Source organism: Macaca mulatta, chromosome 16 (genome assembly GCF_049350105.2).
Source record: "Macaca mulatta isolate MMU2019108-1 chromosome 16, T2T-MMU8v2.0, whole genome shotgun sequence".
NCBI lineage: Eukaryota > Metazoa > Chordata > Mammalia > Primates > Cercopithecidae > Macaca > Macaca mulatta.
This window is the reverse complement of record NC_133421.1, coordinates 90,966,683-90,984,625: the sequence shown is the minus strand read 5'-3', so window position 1 is coordinate 90,984,625 and position 17,943 is coordinate 90,966,683. Positions and strand designations below refer to the sequence as shown.

General features: G+C 55.8%; 1 protein-coding gene and 1 long non-coding RNA gene across 24 annotated transcripts in view; one reads left to right on the top strand and one right to left on the bottom strand.

Moving 5' to 3' along the window:
- SLC38A10 (solute carrier family 38 member 10) overlaps window positions 1-17,943 on the top strand; it is a 51,767-nt gene that overhangs the window by 13,117 nt on the left and 20,707 nt on the right. For 17 of the 23 annotated variants that reach the window (XM_077973208.1, XM_077973206.1, XM_015120574.3 and 14 more), the window contains 6 exons: window positions 1,083-1,226; window positions 2,612-2,736; window positions 6,085-6,187; window positions 7,349-7,531; window positions 11,771-11,882; window positions 13,710-13,816. In XM_077973208.1, the coding sequence (XP_077829334.1) occupies window positions 1,101-1,226; window positions 2,612-2,736; window positions 6,085-6,187; window positions 7,349-7,531; window positions 11,771-11,882; window positions 13,710-13,816 (756 nt within the window). In that variant the 5' untranslated portion in view covers window positions 1,083-1,100. Of the gene's footprint in view, window positions 1-1,043; window positions 1,227-2,611; window positions 2,737-5,743; window positions 5,982-6,084; window positions 6,219-7,261; window positions 7,532-11,770; window positions 11,883-13,709; window positions 13,817-17,943 lie in introns of those variants that run through there. The other 6 variants (XM_077973212.1, XM_077973211.1, XM_077973210.1 and 3 more) reach the window with 4 other exon arrangements.
- LOC144336066 (uncharacterized) lies at window positions 8,050-12,371 on the bottom strand. Its single transcript, XR_013407487.1, has 2 exons — window positions 11,280-12,371; window positions 8,050-11,172 (listed from the first exon to the last, which is right to left on the bottom strand). It is a non-coding gene; the product is annotated as an uncharacterized LOC144336066 (long non-coding RNA).

The following is a 17,943-nucleotide window of genomic DNA, read 5'->3' as shown; positions in this document are numbered from 1 at the left end:
GTTGTTCAGATGCTGACGGCCGCTCTGAGGACCTCCGTGGGATCCTCCTGAGGACCGAGACCAGGATGCTGGTTGGGAGAAGCTTCTGTTGAGGCTGCTGTCATTCCAGGGGCTTGGCGGAGTGCGGGGGCTTTGCTGGGTCACGTCTGTGAGAGGTACAGGGGAGGAAACAAGCCAGGCAGAGTCTGACACCATGTAGATGAGGGGCGGGTCGGGGAGCCTCAGACCCGGGCACAGTGAAGAGTAAGTCTCTGCCAGCCTGGGCTGCCCATTGGAGGGCAGAGGCGGCCAGGCCCTCGGGCATCCCCAGCCTCCGTGGTCACCCAGAGCTGCTGGGTGGATCCGGAGGCACCGCTGCCGGGGGCTGTGGACTCAGCACTTGTTGCAGGTACCTTGGGGTAGCCTCTTCCGTGCTTGGCCCCGCCAGGTAGAGGCCCACCTGACAGGCCCACACACCTTTCCCTCGCTGCCGGGGAGTAGAGCCCCTCACTGGGCAGGGCGGGCATCATGGCACATTAGGGTGCTAACAGCATAGAAAGGCTTTCAAAAGCCACAGCTGAGGCGGGGGTGTCCTCTCCAGGAGTGGAATGTACCAGATTTGCTCCTTGTCAGAGACAGATCCAAGGAGCATCCAGGGAGCTAGGCCCTCTACTCTGTCTCCGCATTCGACCTTCTGTTTTCCGTGCTTCTCAGTGACCTTTGTAGATAGAGCTTTGGGCCTGTCCTGCCCACAGGGCAGTCTGTACCTTTCCCGCCCTGTGCCCAGGGCAGCTGAGTCTGACCCGCAGCTGCTGTGTTGCCTCCCGTGTTGTGGGGGCTGCTGTCCTTTTGCTCTGGCTGTTCTCGCTCTGGGGCTGGACTGGGCTCCAGGGAAGGGAAATGCCCAGTGTCCGAGGCTGCACACAGCACAGCGGCTGTGAGAGTGGCTTCCAGGAGAGCGTGCCAGCCTCAGACCTGCCGGCGTTGTTCACCTGGATGCCGTCGGCTTTCGGGCTCAGGATGCTCGCGCTCCCTGGCAGTGCAGAGAGCCGGGTGGTGAGCAGGTCCGGGCTGTGGCCAAGACCCCTGCTGGCTCCCTGCAGGTGGGCGGCACCTTCCGCATGTTCCTGCTGTTCGCCGTGTCACTGTGCATCGTGCTCCCACTCAGCCTGCAGCGGAACATGATGGCCTCCATCCAGTCCTTCAGCGCCATGGCCCTCCTCTTCTACACCGTGTTCATGTTCGTGGTGAGTCTGCGGTGCGTGCCGGCACCCGCTGAAAGGCTGCTCCTGGCCCAGTCTTTCCTGTGGCCACAGCAGGCTCATGCCCAGGTCTGGTGTGGCCACCTGCTACCTCCTGGGAATGTGTTGGAATTAGCAGGATGTGCCAGGAAGTGCCATTCATCTCACGGTCCCTGGCACCACTGGGCAGACGGGGCTGGCTGATCCTAGGTGCAGTTGGCCAGCAGGAGAGGCTGGGGCTCAGGACAGGGGTGGCTCTGAGGCTGGTTTCATGTCGTCTAGGCAAGGGGAAGGAAACGCCAAGTCCACTTGCTTATGCAAAGATGTCTTATGTAGGGTTTGTGACCGAGGCTCACGGCACCAGTGTTTTTTTTTTTGAGGAGTCTCGCTCTGTTGCCCAGGCTAAAGTGCAGTGGCACGATCTCTGCTCACTTCAAGCTCTGCCTCCCAGGTTCACGCCATTCTCCTGCCTCAGCCTCCCAAATAGCTGGGACTACAGGCGCCCGCCACCACACCCAGCTAATTTTTTGTATTTTTTAGTAGCGATGTGGTTTCACCGTATTAGCCAGGCTGGTCTCGATCTCCTGACCTCGTGATCCACCTGCCTCGGCCTCCCAAAGTGTTGGGATTACAGGCGTGAGCCACCGCGCCCGGCCACTATTATTTTTCTAAGTGACAATTTATAACAGGATGGACCAGGGGCCAGCTGTGGAGTTGGCACTGAGAACACGGATACCACCCACAGCCCCCAGCACACCCTCCATTCTCTGCCAGGCCCCTGCCCTTAGGAGCCCCAGGACCCAAGCCCCTGGGACCTGCCTGTTCCCTGGCAAAGTCAGAAATGACCCTTCCTGAGCAGCTGGAATCTTGGTGTCTCACAGCGGGTTTGCTCCAGAACGAGGGCAGGTGGTCATTGAAGCCAGGGTCTCCAGTGCTCCTCAGCTCTCCGAGTGAGGGCCAGCCCGGTGGCAGCTACCTCTTTACTCCTGAGATAGCCACGTCTTTGGTGGGCCAGTCTTTTGGAAGATGTCCGTGTCTAGCACAGTACAGGATGGGGTGGGACCTGCCCACGTGGGAAACTGACGTCTGTAACCGATGGGGCCGTGTACTCTCAGTGGTCTCCTCCTGTCTGCGCCAAGCAGCCCCTTTGCAAGAGCAGCTGCTCTGGTGCCCCCAGGATGAACCAGGGCGCTCTGAGGCAGGGACTGGGAATCCAGAAAGGCGTGGGGTCTCCGTGCCTCCAACTGGCAGCACAGGGTGGTGGGGGGCTGGGATGTGGGTGGGAAGAGTTGCACTCTCCTGCCACTCCTTCCCAGCGGCGTGTGGGCCAGGCTGCTGAGTCCCGCCTGCGTCCTGACCTGCCCCGTGCTCTCTGCCCGCTACCCCTGCAGATTGTGCTCTCCTCTCTCAAGCACGGCCTCTTCAGTGGGCAGTGGCTGCAGCGGGTCAGCTATGTCCGCTGGGAGGGCGTCTTCCGCTGCATCCCGATCTTCGGCATGTCCTTCGCCTGCCAGTCGTAAGTGTCCTGCTGTGGCCCGTGGTGGAGGTGGGCTCTGTGATGGGGGAGGGCGAGCTGCTGGGTGATGGGACCCTCTGTCTTTCTCGTTTACTGTGATCCCTCTTTGCTGGCTGCTGAAGAGTGATGTCTTGTTCGGTGATGACCTTTCCCCCACAGGTTGAGGGAGATAGTTGTATTTTAACTGGGAGGTAAATCGGCTTTATTCCTGGGACATGTTTGGGACTAGCTGGTGAGAGTCCCTGCTTTGCCAGATCCCCACAAGCAGAGCGTTGGCTGTGGGGGATGCAGCAACAGCCCAGCCATCTGACTGCACAGAGTCCTGAGCGTTTTGCCAGAATTTAGCTGTTCTGAGAATATTTAAAAGGAAATTGCACAAACATTGACTTCAGACGGCTGCTGGATGCATTTGGAGGCCTGCATGTACGCGCGAGCTTGCTTTCTCTCTGGCACGCAGAGCTCTGTAAATGCGGGTCGGGCTCTTCCATAATTCCAGCAGCATTACCTTCTCCACCAAAACGACAAGAGCGAGTGATTCATGCCCGGTTGGAACGTGGTAACCGGCTGAAAAGAGAGGCGTAAATCCGGTGCGGACGGGAAAAGACCATCGGTGTGCGGGGGGCTGGCAGAGCGGCCCCTGTAGCGTTAGTGGGCATGCATTGAGCCAATCGTAAACTAATGTGACAGATGAAATTTGTTCATACCGCTGTGTTTACACCCACATGCGAGATCCAAATCGTCATTTCCCACTTAGCGTCTCTCTTGGCAGCTCCGTCTCCACCAGAACGCGCCCCAGTCTTGCTGTTTAATATCCCATTATGATCGGTGACAGAAGCCGCATTCTTCCGCCGCGTACCTAGTTACCAGTTGCCCTTTGTGTCTGCGTGTTTGCGTATTTAGAAATCAGTCTGCAGCTGGGGGTTTTTGGTGGTGGCCACGGAGCAGCCAGCGCACCTCGTTCGGGTCTGGTTCCGAGGTCAGGTGCCGCGTTCTGAGGTGCTGGAGCGTGTGGCTCACCAAGTGCAGCTTTCCTTCTGCCCCTCCCCGAGGACGTGTGGGCCCACAGATTCACCTGACATTCTCCCAAGCAGGGTCATCCCTCCCTGTGCTGACCGCCGCGCTGACCTCCCCGCCCCTGAGCCCAGGAATGTTTCTGAGAGCAGAGGCGCCTCTTCCCTCCCACAGCGTCACGACGCCAGACGGCCTGTCCCTGCTGGTGGCCGGCCGCGCCCCTGCCTGTGTGATTGGCCTGGATGCCAGCTGGGACCAGGCCTTCCCTGTGCCTTCACTCTCTGGCTGTTTCTGGTGAATGCATACCTGGTTATGCAGAACGGTTGTCCTAGGCCCAGAGAAGCAGCCGGGGCAGCACTGAGCCCAGGAGGCCCTGGAGGGCCGGGTCTGTCTGGAAACTGGGGTCTCCATCCTCACAGCGGGGCAGAGGGCCATACACCCAAGAGCTCTACTTGACTCCGGGAGGCCCTGAGCCTCAGAGGCTGCCTTGCGAGGTAGGCGGGCCAGGGATGCTCTGTCTGGGGCCATGGGCCAGCGCTCAGGACGTCCCCAGTCTGTGGAACTCCTTTGCAGGTGGCCAGGAGGTTTTGTGGCTCCTACCTTGTTTCTTTCCAGGGATGATCCCGGGGGTCCCTGGGGTAGGTGGTCAGGATTGGAGAGGAGCCTGGGGCTTGGCCTTCCACCCTGGCCTCCCCATGTGTGTGGGACACCCCTTCCCAAAGTGTCTGTGGCTTCCTTGGGGGTCACTCCCCACAGTGTGTGTTGGGGGATGGGGGTAAGCACGTGTCATGGGGCACCAACGCTGGTCCCCTCAAGCCGAGACTCCCTGGTGTGGACTCAGCTCTAGCCAGAGGACAGTTGAGCACTGGGAGGTCCTGAGGCTGTGGGTCTGGGGCTGTGGAGACCTCTTGTGTTTTTCCTGTTTCTCTGCCGGCCTCCTGGGGCCGTGTGCACAGGCACTGGCCACTTAGCTCCCTTGTAGCCTGGGCTGAGGGGAAGGCGCATGTCCTGTGGGGCCCCCTGACTGCTGTTGATGGCACTCCATGATGAGGGCAGCCTGATGGGATGCTGTGCTAGGACCTGGGCAGCAGGACACCAGCAGCCGCTGACAGGGCCTTCTCACTTGTCCTTGTCAGTCTGCTGGGTTTTCTTTTCCTTTTTTTGGAGTTGGTGTCCTGCTGTGTCACCCAAGCTGGAGTACGGTGATGTGATCACCGCTCACTGCAGCCTCGACTTCCCGGACTCCAGTGATCCTCCTGCCTCGGCCTTCCAAAGTGCTGGTATTCAGGCGTTGGCCACTGTGCCTGGCCTGGTTTGATTTTTGATAAAGTCAGGACGTCCTATTTTTCTTTCACTTTCTTCAAGGCGGTTTGGGATTTGGCTCCGCTGGCCGCTATGCTGGTCCATTTACTGGCTGCTGGCTTTCTGCATCCTGCCCTGCCCCTGGCCCACCCAGCTTCCTTTGTGCCCTTGAGCCCCTGCCTTGGGACAGCCATGGCCATGGCCACCTGGACACCCTAGGAGCACCCGCCTGGACTCCCACTGCAGAGTCCTTGCTCAGCCCCATGGCAGAGTGGCTCTCAGCGTGCTCTGGCGTGTACCTGGCCTAGCTCCCTTCTCCCCGTCTGCACACAGATGCTCCATGGCCCCAGCCTCTCCCTTCCTGTCTTGCCCACCCCTCTCCAGGGGCTCAGGTCCCTGTGCACATCCCTCAGATGGGTCTGCTGCCTGTTCAGGGCTGTCATGTCCTTGCCTGGCCGGTGGCTTGGGTCCCTCCCACCCCCAGCAGCTCCACACTCCTGGCACTGGGCCGTGGGACCGAAGCCAGTTTTCTCATCACACGAGTGAGAAGCTGCAGCGGGGAATCGCGCCCCAGGCCGTCTCCTTGTCTGTGCCGACTCTGATCATTCCTGTGCGGAGGCGCGGAGATGGCGGCGCTGAGATGGGCCGGCCGCCCGGGCCAGGGTGTTTGTTTAACTTTCTCTCCTTTTGACAGCGATTCTCTGAGCAGCCTCCTCCGGCTGCTTCCCCTGTAAACTGGCTGCTTTGACTCTCAGCGCCCGCTCCCTGGCGTGGAGCAGCAGCCTGTCGTCCTAGCCTTGGGGAACGTTCGTGTGGCGCACACTCTGGGGGGTGTCCTGAGTGGGGACTGCTGCAGCGCTCCTGTCTCAGCATCACGAAATCCTGGCCTCAGCGCTGGGTCTTCAGTGTGTGGAGATGTTGCATGAAGGAAGGTCAGAGGCTCTCGGCTGGGCTGCAGAGAGGTCCTGGAAGTGGTGCTGCTGGGGAGGGCGTGCCTCTCTCGGGTCTGCTGTGAAATGGCCTGTTTCTATACAGCCAGGTGCTACCCACGTACGACAGCCTGGATGAGCCGTCGGTGAAAACCATGAGCTCCATATTTGCCTCCTCCCTCAATGTGGTCACCACCTTCTACGTCATGGTAAGAGCCTTGCCATGCCCCCTCCACGCCTGTGTCATGCCAGCATGACATGCTGTGGTGCCCCCGGGACTGCCACAGGCACGGCCTTGGCCCTGTGTGCTGCCGGATTCTTCTCTGTGTTCCCATCCCAGTGTCTGGAGGCTGCGCGGGGACCTGAGGCAGCTCCATCAGCTTCCATGATTCTAGGACCAGCCCCGTGAGCGTGGGTCCACCCTGGGCCAGGAAGCTCTCCTGACCTGAGGAGCCGGGCACCAGAGCTGCTCCCAGGGCACTTTATCTGAGCCACTCTTACCGTCTCTGCAAGACCTCTGTTAATTCTCTCTAGAAATGGGCATATTTCGGCCGGGCGCAGTTGCTCACGCCTGTAATCCCAGCACTTTGGGAGGCCAAGGCGGGCGGATCACGAGGTCAGGAGATCAAGACCAGCCTGGCCAACATGGTGAAACCCCGTCTCTACTAAAAATACAAAAATTAGCTGGGCATGGTGGTGCATGTGTGTAAACACGCTCACGGAAGGCTGAGGCAAGAGAATTGCTTGAACCAGGACCTGGGAGGCGGAGGTACACTGAGTCCGAGATTGCACTACTGCACTCCAGCCTGGGCTTCAGAGGGAGACCCCGTCTCAAAAAAAAAAAAAAAAAGCCGGGCATGGTGACTCACACCTGTAATCCCAGCACTTTGGGAGGCTGAGGCGGGCAGATCATGAGGTCAGGAGATTGAGACCATCCTGGCTAATACGGTGAAACCCCATCTCTACTAAAAATACCAAAAAATTAGCCGGGCGTGATGGCGGGCGCCTGTAGTCCTGGCTACTTGGGAGGCTGAGGCAGGAGAATAGTGTGAACCCGGGAGGCGGAGCTTGCAGTGAGCCGAGATCGCGCCACTGCACTCCAGCCTGGGCGACAGTGCGAGACAAAACGTCTCAAAAAAAGAAAAAGAAGTGGGCATGTTCCTTAGAGAAACTGGAGATTTTAAGAAGGAGGAGGCCAAATGGTGCTTTGGCCCTGAAGGCTGTCTCTTGCAGAAGCTTCATTGTGAAGTGGATTGAAGGCCATTCTGAGGGGCAGGGCACAGGTCCCCCCCATGCCCTGCCCACTGCGACAGGTGCCACTCAGACTAGGATGTCCGTCTGCCACATTGCCGTTTCTCATTCTCCAACAGGTGGGATTTTTCGGCTACGTGAGCTTCACCGAGGCCACGGCCGGCAACGTGCTCATGCACTTTCCCTCCAACCTGGTGACGGAGATGCTGCGTGTGGGCTTCATGATGTCGGTGGCCGTGGGCTTCCCCATGATGATCCTGCCCTGCCGGCAGGCCCTGAGCACGCTGCTGTGTGAGCAGCAGGTAAGACCCTCAGGGCGCTCTCAGGATCGTAATAGCACAGGTCAGCCTTGCTTCCCACAAGCCCCCAGCTGTCCCGAACCAGAGATGTAGCAGGAAAGTGGGGATTGGCGTCAGAGGAGTCCTGGGAGGGTGGAAGTTGGGGGAGCCTAGAGGAACCAGATTGATGGGCAGGAGCTGATAATGGCCAGACTCTGGAGATGGGCACATGGCGTTCAGTGCACAGTTCTCTTTACTTTTGTGTAACTTTGAAAAATTTTAGGCCGGGCGCGGTGGCTCAAGCCTGTAATCCCAGCACTTTGGGAGGCCGAGACGGGTGGATCACGAGGTCAGGAGTTCGAGACCATCCTCGCTAACACGGTGAAACCCCGTCTCTACTAAAAAATACAAAAAACTAGCCGGGCGAGGTGGCGGGCGCCTGTAGTCCCGGCTACTCGGGAGGCTGAGGCAGGAGAATGGCGTAAAAACCCGGGAGGCAGAGCTTGCAGTGAGCTGAGATCCGGCCACTGTACTCCAGCCTGGGCGACACAGCGAGACTCCGTCTCAAAAAAAAAAAAAAAAAAAAAAAAAAATTTTTAACAATATAGCAGAAGATTTTTGAACCATAAGAGAGGCTGAGTTTGACGCAGGCCATAGTGGTGGTGCCTGTGGTCCCAGCTCCTTGGGAGGCTGAGGCGAGAGGATTGCGTGAGTCCGGGAGGCCGAGGCGAGAGGATTGCATGAGTCCGGGAGGCCGAGGCGAGAGGATTGCGTGAGTCCAGGAGGCCGAGGCGAGAGGATTGCGTGAGTCCGGGAGGCCGAGGCGAGAGGATTGCGTGAGTCCGGGAGGCCGAGGCGAGAGGATTGCGTGAGACCGGGAGGCCGAGGCGAGAGGATTGCGTGAGTCCGGGAGACCGAGGCGAGAGGATTGCGTGAGTCCGGGAGGCCGAGGCGAGAGGATTGCGTGAGTCTGGGAGGCCGAGGTGAGAGGATTGCGTGAGTCCAGAAGGTTGAGGTCAAGTGTGATTGCATCACTACACTCTAGCTGGGGCAACAGAGCAAGACCCTGTCTTTAAACACATTTTAAAAATAGGCTGGGTATGGTGGCTCACACCTGTAATCCCAGCCCTTTGGGAGGGCGAGGTGGGAGGATGGCTTAGGCCCAGCAGTTGGAAACCAGCCTGGGCAACATCGCTTGACTCCATCTTTACAAAAAGTTAACAAAAATCAGCCGGGCATGGCAGCGCATGCATGCCTGTAGTCCCAGCGACTCGGGAGGCTGAGGCAGGAGGATCACTTGAACCAAGAATTCAAGGCTGTAGTGGGCCATGACCGCTCCACCATGCCCCAGCCTGGGCTACAAAGTGAGACCCTGTTTCTACAAGAGAAAAAAGGGAAAATAAAGTGTGAGGCTGGGTTTTTTCACAGTAATGTGTGTAGGCAAGGCAGCCGATTAGTTCTTTATAAGAAATTTCGCCTGTAGGAGTTGAAACTAGAAGGCTGCCCTGGTTCTCTCCTTGTGGCAGAGATAGCCATGAAAGGCTGTGCTGTCTTGTGCCCCAAGCACGGGGGTGCAGACGCCGCTCTGCCGTGTTGGAGGAGCCCTGCCTCATCCAGGTTCCCCTCCTGCCTCCCCTTGGGAGCTCCGCCCGGTGGCCCATCCGTCTTCTGTCCCGCAGCCTGAGATCTGTGAGCCTGGTATGTCCCGTCAGCTGGGACTCCCGGTGGCTAGAAGCACACGTTTCTCTTGAAGTGTTTCAGCCAAGGGGGGTTGAGTGGTCTCGGAGAATCCAGGGGAGAGTCCAGCAGTCACAGTGGGGGCGGTGGGTCTCCCTGGGCCTTGGGAACAGCAGCACGGGCTCGCTGTCCATGTGGCCGGGTGCGTGGTCACCATAGCCTGGTGGCAGTCATGTGCCTCCTGCAGACTTCCACCAGCCACATGCCTCTGGCTTCACAGCAGAGGCCAAGCACCAAGGACTGAGCGCCTCCCGCACGTGCTGGTGCTCCTCTCCTGCAGAGTTCAGGCACCTGGGCACGGGCGAGGCAGGATCGAGGAGGCGAGGCCAGAGCCCGTCATCTGGCCGTGGGGTTTCCCCCACGTGTGTGGCCAGGCCGCTTTCACTGTTTGATGTTTTGTACCTGAGCAGCATCTGTATTTCCGTACATGACCCATTTTTATCTTGTTAAAAAATTGATAGTGGCATTAAAGGTATTGTGACTCGAGTAGGAAAGCTCACACACACCCCTTCATCCCAAGGAGGACCTGGCTGTGTTTCCTGTCAGTGCCCGTGGCTTCTTTCCCACAGGTGTGGCCGCGGCCATGCCACCTGCTTTCTTGTCTTCGGCCGATGTGCCGTGAGCGTTTCTCCACGGTCCCTACAAGCCTGCAGGGGCTCTGCTTCCTTGCTTCTCCGCTTGTTGCAGGGGCCTGGGTGCGTTGCTCCTTCACCCTTGACCTCTCATGGATAACCATCTCACGACAGTCTTCATGCTAAAGTCCCCTCTCCCCTTCTCTGGGTCTATGTCATAGGTAAATTTCTAGGACCGGGACTCTTGTGTGATGGACCTAATCCCCAACCTCCCTGGCCTGTATACAAATTATCGCCCTAAGGCCGATAGGAAATTCTGGCTCGAGCTTCCACAGTCCATTCTCTGTAAAAGTCCATTCTGAAAATAGGATGCTTCGAAATTGTAGTTCTAGAAAGTTCTGCGGTTGTTTCTTAGTCCAGGGATAGTCATCATGGCCAGCCCATCCTGTGTGTTAACTCATTTGGTCCTTACCACGGCTGGATGAGGAGCTGCTTCTGTTGACAGATGAGGAAACTGAGGCATGGAGGTTAAGTCACTTGCCTAGGGGCACTCAACTGGGGCTGGTGAGTGGCAGAGCAAGGATTTGAGCCAGGTGGTCTGGCTCCTGTGTCCTGTACTAGAGACCACAGCCGGGGGCCCTGGGGCAGGTGGGGTCTGAGGCCATCTGTCCTTGGCTCTGCCTCCTCCTCTGGAATGAATGGCCCTGGCATCCTGGTGCAGAGCAGTAGAGGCCTGGCTGCACCCTGCAGCCAAAACAGGCACTTGCAATTTGGTGATGCCTCATCATGCCCTTCTCACCTCTTCTTCCTGCACTTTGAAATTGCTCACTGCTTGTTGCACATCTGCTGGAGATGATAACACAACCACGTGTGCGTGTGTGCGTGTATGTGGGATAACACGGCCACATGTGTGAGTGTGTGTGCACGTGTATGTGTGGGATAACACGGCCACATGTGTGTGTATGCGTGTGTGTGTGGGGGTTCTGCCTGCACCCAGGAGATAACACGGCCATATGTGCGTGTGTGGGGGCTGTGCCCGCACCCTGAACATGATAACACGGCCACGTGTGTGCGTGGGGGTTGTGCCCTCACCCTGAAGATGATAACACGGCCACGTGTGTGCGTGGGGGTTGTGCCCTCACCCTGAAGATGATAACACGGCCACGTGTGTGCATGGGGGTTGTGCCCTCACCCTGAAGATGATAACACGGCCACGTGTGTGCGTGGGGGTTGTGCCCTCACCCTGAAGATGATAACACGGCCACATGTGTGCGTGTGTGTGTGGGGGCTGTGCCCACATCCTGAAGATAACACGGCCACATGTGTGCGTGTGTGTGTGGGGGCTGTGCCCACATCCTGAAGATAACACGGCCACATGTGTGCGTGTGTGTGTGGGGGCTGTGCCCACATCCTGAAGATAACACGGCCACATGTGTGCGTGTGTGTGTGGGGGCTGTGCCCACATCCTGAAGATAACACGGCCACATGTGTGCGTGTGTGTGTGTGTGGGTTGTGCCCTCATCCTGAAACCTGCGGGCCAGGAGAGGCCTAGAGACGTTTGGCAGGAGCGGCGCTGTGCAGCCTGTATTCTGCTCTCCATACTTCCTGGCACTTAAAAAACTCTCTCATGGTATTGCTCTAAAAGCAAAAAGGAAAACAGAAGGACTCGGTACTCACATTTCAAAAGGACGTTGTAAAGTTTATGGTCTGTGCCTGGGGTGAGAAGCCCTCGTGCCTTCCTGGCGTGTTGCAGGTTTGGGTTGCAGGTTCCCGTTCAAGTTGCTCAGCCAGATCTGATTGTGCTGGTCAGGCTCACCTGCCAGGTGAGCGCGCGGCTGGCCTCATGTGGAGATGTGCCCGGTGTGCCTGGCAGAACCCTTTCAGGCTTTGCTTTTTAGGAGAGTGGTGGAGGAAATCAGTCCTTTCAAAACCTTTTCGTTTTTCTTTTATACAGCAAAAAGATGGCACCTTTGCAGCAGGGGGCTACATGCCCCCTCTCCGGTTTAAAGCGCTTACCCTCTCTGTGGTGTTTGGAACCATGGTCGGTGGCATCCTTATCCCCAATGGTAAGGCGGGAGGGCTGCTCTAGTGCCGGGCAGTGGGACCCGGGGGCTTCGGCATCAACCAAGACCTGCCCAGTTATGAGCCGTCTTCTCTGGTCTCCTAAAAAAGTCTAGAGACTTTTTTGTCATTTTTTCTCTGGCTCATGGAGAAAGGCAGGGGATAAAATCTGGCAGCTTGAGCCGGGCGCAGTGGCTCATGCTTGTAATCCCAGCACTTTGGGAGGTTGAGGTGGGCGGATCACCTGAGGTTGGGAGTTCAAGACCAGCCTGACCAACATGGAGAAACCCTGTCTCTACTAAAAATACAAAGTTAGCCGGGCGTGGTGATGCATGCCTGTAATCCCAGGTAGTCGAGGGGCCGAGGCAAAAGAATCACTTGAACCCGGGAGGAGGAGGTTGCTGTGAGCCGAGCCGAGATCGCGCCATTGTACTCCAAGCTGGGCAACAGGAGAGAAACTCCATCTCAAAAAAAAAAAAAAAAAAAAAAAAAATCTGGCAGCTCGCCAGGCACAGTGGCTCACACCTGTAATCCCAGTACTTTGGGAGGCCAAAGCGGGTGGATCGCGAGGTCAGGAGATCAAGACCATCCTAGCTAACACGGTGAAACCCTGTGTCTACTAAAAATACCAAAAAATTAGCCAGGTGTCGTGGCGGGTGCCTGTAGTCCCAGCTACTCGGGAGGCTGAGGCAGGAGAATGGCGTGAACCCGGGAGGCGGAGTTTGCAGTGAGCCGAGATCGCGCCACTGCACTCCAGCCTGGGCGACAGAGCGAGACTCCGTCTCAAAAAAAAAAAAAAAAATTCTGGCAGCTTGATGGAACAGCAGACACCCGTTGACAGCTGGGTGGAGAGAGACTGCAGTGCTGGGACACAGGCTCGATTTGTAGAACCAACTATTCTAGAACAGCGCATGCTGTCCTGTTGTTTCTTTTGACTTCTGATTTTGTTGACGCATTACCAAGGGAAGCGTTGAAGGCCCTGAACGTATTTGTGTTACCCAAATGCACCCGCTCCCTAGCAGACAAGACAGAGCTCATTATCATCAGATCCACAGGGGAACTCGCACTCACTCTCCCCAGGGAACAGCCCTAGAGGTGATCTGTCTGGGCTCCTGGCAGGGGCTGCAGCCTGGCATACACGCCGGGCCCTGGCTTCTCCACCTGCCCTTGGGTAGGTCCTGCCCGCCTAGGGCCACTCATGGAGCAGCAGGCAGGAGAGGCTGCGCGGGAGCCGTGCTGTGCGGAGCCAGCATTTGGTTTCGGCAGGAAGTCCCTAGTGTCTGACTCTGTTTTTTATTTTTTTTGAGACGGAGTCTTGGTCTGTCGCCCAGGCTGGAGTGCAGTGGTGCGATCTCGGCTCACTGCAAGCTCCACGTCCTGGGTTCACGCCATTCTCCTGCCTCAGCCTCCCGAGTAGCTGGGACTACAGGCTCCCGCCACCACACCCGGCTAAGTTTTTGGTATTTTTAGTAGAGACGGGGTTTTACCGTGTTAGCCAGGATGGTCTCGATCTCCTGACCTCGTGATCTGCCCGCCTCTGCCTCCCAAAGTGCTGGGATTGCAGGCGTGAGCCACTGCGCCGGGCCGTGTCTTGACTCTTTAAAGATGAGCCATCAGAAAATTCACCCCAGAGCCCAAATGCACTGTTGGAGGAATCAGCCGCAGTTGTCAGGCTTTCTGGGCACAGAGGGCGTGTCTGCTCCCGGCTCTCGCCTGGACGGCCTTTCCTTCAATGCTGGCTTGCTCGCCTGTGTGCTGGGCAAAAAAGCTCAGGTCCCCTCCTGGCCGGAGCCCTTTCCCACTCATCTCTTCCTGTCACTTCTCTTTCCTAGTGGAGACCATCCTGGGCCTCACGGGTGCGACCATGGGAAGCCTCATCTGCTTCATCTGCCCGGCACTGATCTACAAGAAAATCCACAAGAACGCGCTTTCCTCCCAGGTGCGCACCGCTCGAGGGCTGGCCTGGACCACGGCTGATTGGTCTGGGCTGGGGCGAGGTGAAGTCGGAAGGGAAGCCCCTGGTTCAGCGTTTTCAGACGGGTTCTGTCAAGAAACTGAAAACCCACAAAAGGGACTTGGTCCAGTCAGCCTGGGGAACCCTGGGTTCACCAGGACGCACGGTCTTTGCCCAGCAGGGCCACACCGACCTGCTCCAGCTGTGCATCATCAGGTTTTCCTGAGGCCGACTGTGCTGAGTCGTAAGCTCTTTCCCCGTGGTGTTTCTGCAGTGACTGCTTGTCCATGGATCTGCTGCCAGCTCTGAGTCCCCTCCCCAGCCGCCCACCCCCGAGGCCACCACCTGCTGTTGTTCCTGGCGCGACCCTCGTGTGGCAGTCTGTGCACGTCCACTCACGCGGCGGTCTGTGTGCGCACATGTGCGTTTTTCTTTAATCGCAACACAGTTTCCTACTGCTTTTCTCAAAATCCTGTGCAGGTCAGGTTGCCCCACAGCCGTGGGCACAGAACTGCCTGGCTATTTTTAGCCATTTCATGGTGTTCCGTGTTAGAAAAATTCCATAATCCCAGTCTCCAAAGTACTTACCTCTCTGGTCTTCTGGTATTGCAGACAAAATCGCGCTGAATATGTGTTCGTGAGCATGTCGACATGTTTGAGCGTGCGTCTGTAGGAAGCCTTCTAGAAGTGGAATCCTGTGTCAGGGGTGTGAGCATTTGTAAACGTGCTGGCTCTACCTAAATTGCCTGCAGCATCACTCCCAGCCAGGCCTAAGGCTTCTGTCCCCGCACCCAGGACCTTCCAGGCTTCATCATTCTTGGCCTCTCTGGCGGGAGCTTGAGCGTCTTTTCGTGGGTTTGGAAGCCACTTGTGTTTCTGTTTCTGTGAACTGCCTGGGTTCTTTGCTCACTTTTTAGGGAGTTGTTGAGCTTTTTCTTACTGGTATATATTGATAATTTTTTTTTTTTTTTCTTTTGAGACAGAGTTTCACTCTTGTTGCCCAGGCTGGAGTGCAGTGGTGCAATCTCAGCTCACTGCAGCCTCCGCCTCCCGGGTTCAAGTGATTCTCCTGCCTCAGTCTCCCGAGTAGCTGAGATTACAGGCACACGTCACCACGCCCAGCTAATTTTGTATTTTTAGTGAGACGGGGTTTCTCCATGTTGGTCACACTGGTCTTGAACTCTTGACCCCGGGTGATCCACCCGCCTCGACCTCCCAAAGTGCTGGGATTACAGGTGTGAGCCACCGCACCCGGCCTCAACCTGGTAAGTTTTTACAAAGTGAACCATGTGGAACCACCATCCAGAGCAGACATAGGACATCCCAGCACCCCAGAGCTCCCCATGGGTGCCTCACTGTCATCCACCCCCACCCCAAAGATCACTGCCCATCTGTCCGCCAGCATTCTAGAGTGATCTTGCCTGTCTTCAAGTTGTGGTAAATAGATTCTTAGGCCGGGCGCGGTGGCTCAAGCCTGTAATCCCAGCACTTTGGGAGGCCGAGACGGGTGGATCACGAGGTCAGGAGATCGAGACCATCCTGGCTAACACGGTGAAACCCCGTCTCTACTTAAAAAAAATACAAAAAACTAGCCGGGCGAGGTGGCGGGCGCCTGTAGTCCCAGCTACTCGGGAGGCTGAGGCAGGAGAATGGCGTAAACCCGGGAGGCGGAGCTTGCAGTGAGCTGAGATCCGGCCACTACGCTCCAGCCTGGGGGACAGAGCGAGACTCCGTCTCAAAAAAAAAAAAAAAATAGATTCTTACAGTGTACGTTAGAATACATGTCCACGTGTGTCAGCCACTTCTTCAGCGTCTCGGCTCACTGCGACCTCCGCCTCCTGGGTTCAAGCAATTCTCCTGCTTCAGCTTCCTGAGTAGCTGGGATTCCAGGTGCGCGCCACTACACCCATCTAATTTTTGTATTTTTAGTAGAGATGGGGTTTTACCATGTTGGCCAGGCTGGTCTCAAACTCCTGACCTCAAATGATCCACCTGCCTCAGCCTCCCAAAGTGCTGGGATTACAGACGTGAGCCACTGCGCCTGGCCCCTTATTGATTTTTTGATCATGTTGTTTATGAGTTGTGAGAAAGGTATGATAATTCCTACTGTAATTGTAGATTTATTTGTCCTTTTAGTTCTATCACTTTTTGCTTTTTAGTTTGAAGCCATGTTATTAGGAGCAGACAGATTGAAGTTGGTTATATCTCCGTTTTGAATTGACTTTTGTTGAATATTCCTTTTTATCATTGGAAATACTTTCTCCTTCAAGTTGGCTTTGTAGCTAACTTAGCTCTGCTTTGGGTTTGTGCAGGATGGCTTGTTTCATCCCTTTTCTTTTGATTTCTCTAGTCCATCATATTCACAGTGTGTCTCTTACAATAGCACATAGCTGACTTTTGTCTTGTTGTTATTCAGTCTGTGAATGGGAGTATTTAAGACTATTTACGGTTAATATAATAACTGATTTTTGGGAGAAAACTTTTAACTTATGTCCTATTATTTGTCTCATATGTCCTTTTTCTGTTTTTTGCTTTTTCTTTCTTTGGATCAATCAAACATTTAAATATTTACTCTTCTTTTAGCTTGTTGGTACATTTCTATCCTTCTAACGATTATACTAGGCAGTTTATAACAACCCTTATTTAAAACTCCACAAGTGCCGGGCGCGGTGGCTCACGCCTGTAATCCCAGCACTTTGGGAGGCTGAGGCGGGCGGATCATGAGGTCAGGAGATCAAGACCATCCTGGCTAACACTGTGAAACCCCATCTCTACTAAAAATACAAAAAAAACTTAGCCGGGCGTGGTGACGGGCACCTGTAGTCCCAGCTACTCAGGAGGCTAAGGCAGAAGAATGGCGTGAACCCGGGAGGCGGAGATTGCGGTGAGCTGAGATCGCGCCACTGCAGTCCAGCCTGGGCGACAGAGCGAGACTCTGTCTCAAAAATAAATAAATAAAACTCTACAAGACGTTGTTATTGTTGTTTCAAATAGTAGTTATTGATCCAGGCATGGTGGCTCACGCCTGTAATCTCAGCACTCTGGGAGGCTGAGGCAGGAGAATCACCTGAATCCGGGGGGTGGAGGTTGCAGTGAGCCGAGATCGCACCACTGTACTCCAGCCTGGGCAACAGAGCGAGAACCTCCATCTCAAAAAAAAAAAGAAAAAGAAAAAGAAAAAAGTATTTATATTGATTCTTTGTGGCTTCTTGTTTTTTTTGTCATGGGGTCTTGTTTTCTAGTGTGCCTGGTATTTTGCAGGTGTCGTGTTTGAGAAATCGTAGAAGGTCTGGGTGACATCATCCATCCATCATACAGGGGATAGGCAGAAGGCCTGTGTCCCATTGAGGCAGATGTGTTTCCAGTTGGCCTTGTTCCCAGGGTACAGCCCTTCTGGGGTCTCAGCTGGGCAGTGATGCCCTCAGATGGTGGAATCCTCTGCTTGGCGTTCGTCTTGCTCCTTTCTGCATAGCTCGTAGCTGGCAAGCGCTTTGGGGGAGATTTTTGCACACAGAATGTGGAGTGACATGCTTCTCTGAGGTTTCCTTCTCTCCCTCGAGTTCTGCCTGCTGGGGCACCCTCATTCTTCCTTCTCGGTGCCCAGCCCTGTGAGTGTGCCCAGGCTCTAGGCTGTTGCGTTCTCTTGTCACGTCTGCTCAGTCCCAGTCATCGATGAGGCTCCAAGGACAACAGGCTTAACCTCGCTGTGACTGAGGGCTCTTCTCTGTCCTCTGGGATCCGGACCTCACAAGTCTGAGCTGACAAAGTTGTTTACCAGTGTCTTCGGTTGGGTGTTTTTATTGTTTTTATCCAGCTTTTACCGTTGTTTTAAATGGGAAGACCAGTCTGATACCAGCTGTTAAGCCATAGCTTGAGGAGGAAGTTTCTTGGCGAGTTCTAGGAACTTCACATGGCGTGAGAGGCTCAGCCTCTGCCCATCAGATGCCACGTGTCCTGCTATGCCAGGTCCCATGTTTTAGTCCACGGGGCTTTCTTAGAAAAAAGTCTGTTCTGTGAGTTAGCAGGAGAAAGAAGGAAAGAAAGAAGGGACGGAGGGAGGGAGGAAGAAAGGAAAGAAAGGAAAGAAAGAAAGAGAAAGAAAGAGTCATAGT